The 10,788-nt window shown below is 42.4% G+C and overlaps 1 protein-coding gene and 1 long non-coding RNA gene across 2 annotated transcripts in view; one reads left to right on the top strand and one right to left on the bottom strand.

Annotated features, from left to right (window-relative positions):
- Positions 1 to 715: 715 nt before the first annotated feature.
- LOC146407184 (uncharacterized) lies at positions 716 to 6,097 on the bottom strand. Its single transcript, XR_014826359.1, has 2 exons — positions 5,781 to 6,097; positions 716 to 3,101 (listed from the first exon to the last, which is right to left on the bottom strand). It is a non-coding gene; the product is annotated as an uncharacterized LOC146407184 (long non-coding RNA).
- Positions 6,098 to 6,327: 230 nt separating this feature from the next.
- Positions 6,328 to 10,788, top strand: part of STOM (stomatin) — a 28,655-nt gene continuing 24,194 nt past the window's right edge. Inside the window, exon 1 of the mRNA XM_021068281.2 lies at positions 6,328 to 6,462. Within this exon, the coding sequence (XP_020923940.1) occupies positions 6,402 to 6,462 (61 nt within the window). The 5' untranslated portion in view covers positions 6,328 to 6,401. The remainder of the gene's footprint in view (positions 6,463 to 10,788) is intronic.

The raw sequence follows: 10,788 nt of genomic DNA, 5'->3' as shown, positions 1-10,788 counted from the left end.
GTTCTCTCTATTCCTAGTTTACTCAGAGTTTTTATGATGAATAAGTATTGGATTTTGTCAAATGCTTTTTATCTCCATCTATTGACAGGATCATGAAACTTCTTTTAGTCTGTGGATGTGATGAATTACATTAACTGATTTTCAAATGTTGAACCACTGTATATGAAATTGTATATAATTTTTATGCCTTGTTGGATTCATTTTGCTAATATTTGGTTGAGAACTTTTATGCCTCTGTTCATGAGAGAGATTGGTCTGCAGTTTTTCTTTTACATAATCTCCTTATTTGATTTTTGGTATTAGAGTAATGCTGGCCTCATAAAATGAGTTAGTTTTCTCTGCTTCTATTTATTGAAGAGATTGTAGGGAACTGGTATAGTTTCTTACTTAAATTTTTGGTAGAAATCACCAGTGACCCCATCTGGCCCTTGTACTTTCAGTATCAGAAGATGACTAGTTATTCAATTTGGTTAATAAAGGCCTATTCAGATTGTCTATTACATGATCTTTTTATAAGAGGGGTTCATTCCACCCCTCTTGCTATGATCATTCATAGCTTACAGCTTCATAATTACCTTCTAAGTTTGGCATATGCCTTTTAGTCCATTGTCATCTCTTATCACTCCCACTCCCTGCATATCTGACTACTTACATTTCCCCCCAGATATCGAACTCTGTTATACTCCCATGCATTTATAAGGGCTTTTCTGTATTCTTACACAATCTTTTTTTTTTTTTTCTGTTTAGGGCCTTACCTGTAGCATATGGAAGTTCCCTGGCTAGGGGGTCAAACTGAGCTGGAGCTGCCAGCCACAGCAACAGCAATGAGGGATCCAAGCTGCCTCTGCAAACTACACCACAGCGCATGGAAACACTGGATCATTAACCAACGGAGCGAGGCCAGGAATTGAACCCACATCCTCATAGAGACTAGTTGGGTTCATTACCGATAAGCCACAGCAGGAACGCCCATATATTCTTAAGGCGTCCTTTTAATATCTTTTTACATATTCTTAAGGCATCCTTTTTTATTCATCCTGCTAAACCCAACTTTCCACATAAGATTTTCTTTTTTTTTTTTTTTTTTTTTTTTTTGTCTTTTGTCTTTTTTTTTGTTGTTGTTGTTGTTGCTATTTCTTGGGCCGCTCCCGCGGCATATGGAGGTTCTCAGGCTAGGGGTTGAATCAGAGCTGTAGCCATCGGCCTACACCAGAGCCACAGCAACGCGGGATCCGAGCCACGTCTGCAACCTACACCACAGCTCACGGCAACGCCGGATCGTTAACCCACTGAGCAAGGGCAAGGACCGAACCCGCAACCTCATGGTTCCTAGTCGGATTCGTTAACCACTGCGCCACGACGGGAACTCCCACATAAGATTTTCTTAATGTCTCCAGGCAGTTAGCTTCCCCATTCAACTTTCACAACAGAAAAAAAAAAAAAAAATTTCTTTAAAACTACCAAAAAAAAAAAAAAAAACCAAACTTTTTAACAGTTATTTTAAATGTTCAATGTAATTCAAGGTAATACAATGAAGATACTGACCTAGTTGTGGATTGTGTCCTTTATAAATTCAATATCTAACACTAAAAGACACATTTTGACACAGCATATCAACCATGACACAAACTCTGAATAATAAGGTATCATTTCAGGATAAAGGTTAAGTATACATCAATACTGAAGACAAATGTGAATACTCATTTAGGTGTATTCTTAGATGTGTCACTTATCAGGAATGCATTATGAAATGTTTGAGTCTTTTTGTTTCTTTTTATTTATTCTGAATGGTTAAGGGCTTACACTCTGGAGTCACATAGACTTGGAGGAAACTGTACTTATAATCTGTGAGTCCTTGGGCAAGGGATTAAACCCAGTCTCAGCTTCCTCATGAAGATATAGGTAAACAGTAATTGATGGTGACAGTAAATGATAATATTGCTATTACTTGAATAATTAAAAATAATGTTATTATGTAGACCTCTCTTTCTTTCCACATATAACAGTGGAAAAAAATATTTTCTATCATGAATCCTTAGTGCTGAGGAAATAATAACACGTTGAAAAGAGAACCCCTTTCCAACACAGTTCCCTTTATTCATTTTTATAACTTTGACCAAAGTAGTTGAATATGGTGGTCACTAGATGGAGCAACATTCCTAGCAGAGTATTCCTAACCAAGTACTTACCTTTTATTATTTAAGAAAAATAAATCACGTTTAGAAAAATAATCACTTGTAATAACAGATTACCTGGATACCATTTGCAGGGAAACATAAATGACTGTGAACACCTCAGAGATATCGATATGAGAAAACAGGCAAGACGAAGATTTGGACACACCACTGTCATATGTGGTTTTATGGGCTGAATTCTGTTCCCTCAAAATTCATATGTTGAAATCCTAACCCTCAGTACCATGTGACTGTTTTTAGAGGTAGGGTCTTTAAGAGGTAATTAAGTTAAAATGCAGTCATTAAGGTGGGCTCTAATCCAACATGACTGGGGTCCTTAAAAGAAAAGAAAATTTGGACGTAGACACGTACAGAGAGTTGACACTGTAAAGACAAGAAGACATATAAGTCTCATAAAACTCAAAGAGAGAGACCTGAAACAGATGTTTCCCTCTGACCCCTTAGAAGAAACCAACTCTGTTGAACCTTGATCTTGGACTTCCCATAGCCAAAACTGTAAGAAAAATAAAGTTCTGTTGTTTTTAGCCATCAAGTCTGTGGTACTTTGTAATATAAGCTCTAGCAAATATCACACATGTGAAATGGAACACCAGAATGTAAACTCCATGAAGACAGACATTTTTGTCTTTTTTGTTGACTGATATATCCCAAGCACCTGGAACAATGCATGGCACATAAGAGGTGTTCAATAAATATCTTCTTCGTGAACTAATAAAGCAGTTTAATAAAATTCTTTCCATAGATGACTCTATAAGATATTAATATTTCAGTAATGTTTTTTATTTTCATAAGACCTGAGAACATGAACACCCAGTGCTCTTACCACATGCTGCCACAGCCCAAAGGTATAAAATCCTCTGTGAAACTCCTGTTATGACTCAGTTCCTGGAGTACTTTCCTGAAGAGCTAAGAAGACAAAAATGCTGCTGTAACACAATAAATGTGAATGAGTCTACACAGAAACAGATCAACCTTGTTAGATGCATCCTGGGGAAAATGCCACAAACACATGTAGCTTACTGGTACTGCTGTTCATTCAAAAGCATCTGGTTGGCTAACTTCACTATAGGCATTGAGAACAGCCAGGAATCACAATCTAAAGGGGAAAAAATGACTTTACTGTTCTCAAAGCATTTCTTATGTGGACACAGGGAAAAGACTAATTAAATTTCCTTTGGACTTATTCAATTATGAATTCATGGTACATGTCTGTCTTCAAACCCATCTCCATGTCTTAATGTCATCACTATCACCATCAATCAGTACTGAATATGCTAGGTAAATAACAGCAAAATAAAGCAAGAAGGAAAATATGAAATACATACTTGGATTTTTACTTATATGCAAATATCCTGTAACTAATAGCTAGAGGAGAAATTCACCAAAATGATAACAATTCTGTTAGAGGCAATAATACTGTAAGTGATTCTTTCTCTCTTCAAATTATTTGTAATTTTATACAAGTCTCAATTTTAAGTCCTCAAAAATTATTCTTTTTTTTTTAGGGCTGCACCTGTAGCATATGGAAGTCCCAGGCCAGGGGCCAAATCAGAGCTACACCACAGCTACAGCCACAGACAGCAACGCAGGATCCATGCTGCATCTGTGACCTATGCCACAGCTCACGGCAATGCCAGATCCTTAACTCACTTAGTTAGGCCAGGAAATTAAACCCACATCCTCACGGATACTAGTCAGATTCGTTTCCACTGCGCCACATTGGTAACTCCCTCAAAAAACATTCTAACTTCTAACCATTACTGGAAGAAAATTTAGGACTAAAAATCCTCCACAAAGGGAGAGGATGATACACTAATACTTATGTTTAAAGTATGTTTAATCAATACACTTATAAAGAATATGCATGAGAGGCAGAATACACCAGTGCATGGTAAGTGAAATTCAGCATTATAAAATCAAAATCTGTAAACTCCCATCTATCCTGAAAGTCATTTAAAAATCGAGTCAAAACTTGTTCTTAGTTTGGGGCCTGAAATTAGCTCCTGAACTGATGCAATCTGAAACCAGAGCCAGCAAGTGTTTACCAAAGTCTTTTTCCCAAAGGGAAAAGTCTCTTTTCTAATTCTCTAGAAGTGATGCTGTTGGGATTGCCTTGAGAATTGAACAAAGGTAGCAGGTAGGAGTACAAAAAATAAATTCATTCTGAAATATTTTCCTTTCCAGCAAAATCGAAAGCTAAATACTTTTCCACAATATGCAATTTTTAATCAAGCCCTTTTTTTTTCTGGACCCGTGGCTTATGGAAGTTCTTAGGCCAGGGATCAACCTGGAACCCATGCCGCCACAGCCACCCAAGCCGCTTCAGTGACACCAGATCCATAAACCACTGCACCACAATGGGAACTCCAAGCCCTCCTTTACTAGAGGTTTTAATTAGCTGCTTGTGCATTTGCTCCTCTTTCCTGGAAACCGCAGCATAAACAGGAAATCCAGGCCTCTGGGGCTTATTCACTGCAGAATGGAAAAAATGAAGCCATGGACTTTCTCAAGGATGATTTAGAAAGGATCATTAAATTACTGTACTCCCCTCCTTATCTTCTCCAGAAGGCTTATAAACCAAGTGACTGCACAAGCTGTATTCCACCTCCAGGAATATAAACAGCTCTTTTCCCACATGTGGCTGGAAATAAACTTGAGAGCTCTGCACCAGGCTAGTATCACATGCTAGAGTCTACACCCCAAAGCAAAGGCGATCAGCCACTCTCCTAACACCTGTTACAATTGTGGGTGCTCCACTTTCTACCCTGACAACCACAAGGCAGAGCTACAACTAGAGAGAAACCCTACCATTTCAATTATGCAAACACCACAGGGTTGGGTATTACACAGCCAAAGGGAGATCTTGGTGGTGATGGAACAGTGCTGTTATCTTGACTGCAGTGGTGGTTACACGAATCTATGCATGAGACAATATGGCATAGAACTATGTGTACACTTGTGCCACTCTCAACTTCCTGGCTTTGATATTACAGTTAAGTAAGACATAACCATTGGGGGAAACTGGGTAGCGGGTACACATAACCTCTCCGTACTGTCTTTGCAACTTCCTGTGAATCTGTATTTATTTCAAAATAAAATGTTTTTACAAGTGCACCTGCTGGTGCACATCACCCTGCTTTGGACGGTTTGCATTAGGACAAGTCATGGAGAATACAACAGAGCCTGGTTTTCAAATGTGAAGTTTCAGTCACCACCTAACGCAAAGCTTGAGGTCGGGGATACCCTTGCCTGTGCTTTTCCCTCCTCCTGGAATTCCCTTTCTGACCTCCCGTGTCCCGCCTGTCCCCCTTCCCAAGGCCGGCTCCTTTTCATCGTTGAGGTCACAGGTCAATGCCACCGCCTTACAGAGGTCTTTCCTTGTCCCCGTAACTAATGTAGCTGCCTTCGGCTATCCTGAGTCCCCTGCGCCCTTCCTCGAGATCTTCCCCACGTGACGATTTGGCTTGTTTGCTTGCTGGTTACCTGTGTCAATGCCACGGGGGCGGGCCCGCTCTACACCCAGCAATGAGCACGCTGCTCGGCGACGGCAGGAGCTCAGAAAGGATTGTATTTGAATAAACGCACCTCACTCGAATTCATTCCCTTAGGCTCGAGGGTGGTGGCACGGTTTCTTCCCCTCACACCATCAGTCCTCTCAGGTCAGGGCGGGCCTCGTCCCCCTCACTTTGGCACACAGGTGCCCCTCCGCCTCCTCCCCTCATTCGGACCCCACCTCGCCCAATGAGGGCACCATTTTCCTCTAAGTCTTCTGCCCAGAAGGGCGCCTTTTTCTTTTTCGTAGCCTTTTCTCAGGCCATCACTCAACTTCCCCTCCCCTCTCTCTTCAGCAGCCGCCCCCCCGGCTCCGCGGCTTCTGCCTCTCCCTTCCGGTGCCTTCTCTCCCTTCCGGTGCTGCCAGAGTCCGGATCCCCTCTTTCGGGGCGCCTCGCCCCTCAGGCCACGCCCCCCAGCCCGGGGACTTGAGGGAAGCGCCCCAGAAGCGGCTGCACCGGAGGGGAGGGCGGTGGAGGGTGGGGGCGTGTCCTCCTTGGTCCTGGGCGTCGATTGGCCCGGCCTCAGGGAGGGGGCGGGATCGCTGCCTGGGTCTCGAGATCCTGAGTCTTCGCGGGGCATTCCTCTCAGCTCCTTCTCCAGCTCCGGACCTGGTGACTGCGACGCAAGAGTAGCTACTCTGGTTCGGGCAGCATGTCTGACAAGCGGCCAGCAGCGGACGCCCAAGCTCGGCGGCTCCCCGACTCCTTCAAGGGTGAGCCCCGTGCCCCTGACGAGGCCCTTGGGGTCTCCCGCCCACCCCTTAACCCTCCCCTCGGAAACTAGCCCCAGCCCAGAGGTTCCAGGACTGTGTCCAATGTTTCTTAGACAAGCGACCGCTGCCCAAAGCCGCGGTTTCCCCACTTGTGCGCTGAGGATGACGAGCCCTGCTTCTCGGGCTGGGAGTTAGGTTTAGGAATGTTAAGGTGCAGAGTGCACACCCGGTGCTCGGCACTGAGTGGAAGCGCCAACAGAGGGCGCGTCTCCGATGTTCATAGCCAGAGCAGGGGCTTGCGTTATCCAGCGGCTGCCAGATGCCAGGCCCTGTGCCAGCGCTTTCTGCTCATTATCTCGTGGCACGCACGCGGATGTGGAAATGCAAGAGAGACTGGAGGCCAGCGAGTGATGCAGCCGCGATCCAAAGGCGCACGCCACACCCAGGGCCTGCTTTTCCCTTCCCTCTTCCTCGGAGGCCAGCTCCACCACCCCGCCTTCGCCCACCCCGAGTGAGCCTCCCTCCGCCTGAACTGGAAAGAATTCCTGCTCCCCACCCTGGCCAATTTCCTATTAGCCGCAAGACAGACCTGTATGGTTTCTCCACAAGTGCCTGACATATTTGCAGAAAAAAGAAGAAAGTCTCTTTTTGGCATTCTTCCCATATCTCTTAGCAGCTTCACTTTCTGCCCCCTTTACTTCCTTTGTCCTAGGAACCTCGCCTTCAGGGCTTTTGTTCCTCACAAAGCACAAGTTCCCTACCCTATCAGGGCCTTCCCGATCTTGAAGGCAGAAATCGTGTGAGTGGCTCAGTGTGTTCCCATGTGAAGGAACTAGTACCCTTGAGAGGGGTATCACCTTGAACCTTTATGGCTAACTCCTTGGGGAGGAGGGAGGGTTTCATAAAGAGAGGCAGTAAACCCCTCTGGGTACCGGTTCCTCCCAGAGGCGCTTAGAGGTCCAAAGGAATTATTTCTAAGGATGGAATTTCAGATGGAATGATATAGTGAAAGAAATTTAAAGGACTGGGTGGGCTTTTACAGCACCGCACAAAGAACACTGTGCTGGCCGCATCTATTCTGATTATTTTGTAATTCCAGCCTTGTCCACTGATCCTGTCTTTCCCAGTTTCCCTTCACCAGCAATCTTTGTCTTTAGTTCCTTCAGGAACATCAAAGGAATTATAAAAAATCTTAATCCCTCACTTGTCTCTGCTAAGTACATTGGAGAGTTATCTTCCCAAAGCAGGGGAATGTAACAGGGAGGATGTTTTGAAGTCACAAATTTCTAAGGAATGGAGCCATACTTTAAGTCTGAGTTTGCCCATATAAAAATTGTGCAGTCTGCCTCTTTGATAGTTGTCATTTCCTAGAAAGGGAGGTGGCAGGATCCTTTCCTCTGTGCCCTGACCTGGAGGGAGACTAAAGGGCTATGGGAACAAGGTTAGAAGTTTGGTGAAACTGCAGTGGGAAATCTGCAACCTGTAGTTCTTTTGGAATAAGCATGATCTTTGTACTTAATGTTAGTTGTTTTTCATGGTTACAGACCAACTTTCACTCCCAAGTTCCTTTTCTTGGTTCTACGCTTCACTAATTTTTAGACAGAAATCTTTTAAGAATCTGATGAAAGCTATGCACCCTCTCCTCTGAAAATCATACATACAAACACAATTTTGCTTGGTCTATGTCACCTTTTTTCATTTTTCTTTAATTATTTCTTTATTTTGCTTTTTATGGCTGCACCTGTGGTATGTGGAAGTTAATCAGAGCTGCAGCTCTGGTCTATGCCACAGCCACAGCAGTGCAGGATCCAAGCTGCATCTGTGACCTACACTACAGCTCTCAGCACTGCCAGATCCTTTAACACATTGAGCAGGGCCAGGGATTGAACCCGCATCCTCGTGGACACTAATCGGGTTCGTTACTGCTGAGCCACAAGGGGACCTCCCTGTCACCCTTTTTCAAAACGTAAGCCTTAAAGATCTGATAGGAAATCCATTACTAGAATTTATTAAATAGAATTTATCAAGTACTTGTCAAATGCCTGAAAGCTTTATAAGCGTTATCTAATGCAATCCTCTAACAGTTCCACAAGGAGGATGTCATTAGCTGACATTTTACAGCGAGGAAACTGAGGTTCAGAGTGGAAAAATCACCCACACCTGTGAACTAGGTTCAACCTTGGGCTGATATTCCAAATCATTTTCCCTATCCTAGAGCTACCTCCAAAGTGCATACCCAAAAGGAGGAACTTGTCAGAGATCAGTACTTCACTGAAAATGAGAGACAGCAAAGCCCAAAGGAACTTCGCTTTCATTGAGATCTCTTGGATATGACAGCTCCAGGGGGCTGCTTCTGAGAGAAGCAATGGAATCTAAAAAAAAAAAAAATGCCCAAACTGTCCCTTTATGATTTTCCTGACAGTTAGTCTTAGGAATGTAATAGTGTAATAGGACCAAAGCAAGGGCAGGACTAGTTTTTCTTTTTCTTTTTTTTTTTTGTCTTTTTGTCTTTTTTAAGGACTAGTTTTTCTTAAAGCCAATGCATTCGATTTGTAATGAAATAATGCAGGTGGATTGCAAAGAAATGTACGATTATAATTAAGAGCCATGTCAACAGAATAAATCTCTTTGGGAGAATGCCTGAAAGTAAGCAGAATCAAGGGACTGATTTGTTTATTTCAGTTGTTACACATGATCCGATTGGGGAGAATTTTGTAACTTATTTAATAATTAATCTGAGTTGAACCGTCAAGGTCATAAATTAACTCAAATGACAGAAAACTAAGTCTACAAAAGTTGGCATTTATATGTTTTTTATAATTAAATAGGCTAAAAAGACAGAGTCGCTGATCACCTGGTCAGCTCTGAAGAAAAAAACTTTAGATGTTGTTAATGTGATAAAGATTGGATTCAAAGTCTGTTTTTTAAGAAGGCGTGGAAAAATGTTTTCCTGAAAACTGTTGTAACTGGAAAAAGGGATCACTTCCCCCCTTGTCTACCTGGCATCCTATGTCTACCTCTATCATAATGTTTATGACACAATATTGTCAATTATAATCACCTTTGTTAGACCAGGAGAGCTTTGGAAAGCAGAGAATGTATCCTTCCTCATGTAATAAGCTCAAGGTCAAGTGCATAGTAGGTTTGCAAAAATGTTTGTTGAAATAAAAAGGAGTGACTCAAGCTATTTACATTATTACATTGTTACAGCGTTGGTGAAGACATTTTTGCTGCTTATAATTTATTTTATTCAGTTTGTTATTATCCACACTATTGATTTTAGGGTGTGAACATCATTTCCTCATTACAGATAGCCTGTTTGGGCTTATATTATCAATAAAGGGGTTATAATTGTCATGATAATATATTGTACTTAATAAGGAATCTCCTTCTTTTTATTAAAGGGTGGAAAGAGAGGTCACCGTCAATAGAAAGAAGGAAGTGTGTGTCAGTTCCCTGTTGACACACACATTGTTTCTCCATTCTTTTTGAACCTTCGCCTATATTGTAAGACTAGTAAAGACACCTGTACCCCAAGCATTTAGCCTGATATTTCAGCAGATTCGCCTTGGGGATGGGAGCAATAACCTAACGTGTCTGTCCTAAAATATAAGACAATGAAAGTTACATACCAACCTTGCCTAGTTGTGGATGTGCACTGATGGTAAGATGGTAGAGGATAGCAAAATGAGACTGGAATTTAGAACTTGGAGACCTGAATTGAGACCCCAGCAGCATCCCTTACCACGTGGGTCACCTTGGGAAAGTGTCTCAGTCTCCAGAGTCACTTCCTTGTCTAACTATTGAGCATAATCTAACTGAGGTATCAGTCTTCCAAGGTTTGAGTTATCAAATGAGAACATTTATGCAAAGGTACTTATGAAACTTTAAAGTGGAAATTACTAAGATATTATTTAATGAGGAAAACAAAGAATAAAAACAGTTAACAATAACTATTCAGGAAGCCTAGTAATTATTACAGGAAATTAAAATTTATGGACAAAAAGTGATATGAAAGACAGGCCATGGGATATTCTTGTGACTCAGTGGTAATGAACCCAATTAGTGTCTATGAGGATGTGGGTTTGATCCCTGGCCTCACTCAGTGGGTTAAGGAATTGGCTCAGATCTGCTACTGCTGTGGCTGTGGTATAGGCCAGTAGCTGCAGCTCCAATTGGACCCCCTAACCTGGGAACTTTCATATACCACAGGTGCAGCCCTTTAAAAAAAGAAAAAGAAAAAAAAAAAAGGCAGGCCAAGAAAGTTTAGGACTCTGACTTATCTCCCCAAAGTGGTCTGTTTCTTCTCCAGAGACAAAGTCCCCA

The sequence above is a fragment of the Sus scrofa genome, chromosome 1, assembly GCF_054392235.1.
Source record: "Sus scrofa isolate SSC_HxYL_T2T_F1_AM1 chromosome 1, Sscrofa_HxYL_maternal_Yorkshire_Landrace_v2.0, whole genome shotgun sequence".
NCBI classification, from domain to species: Eukaryota; Metazoa; Chordata; class Mammalia; order Artiodactyla; family Suidae; genus Sus; species Sus scrofa.
This window is presented reverse-complemented; position numbering and strand designations above follow the sequence as displayed.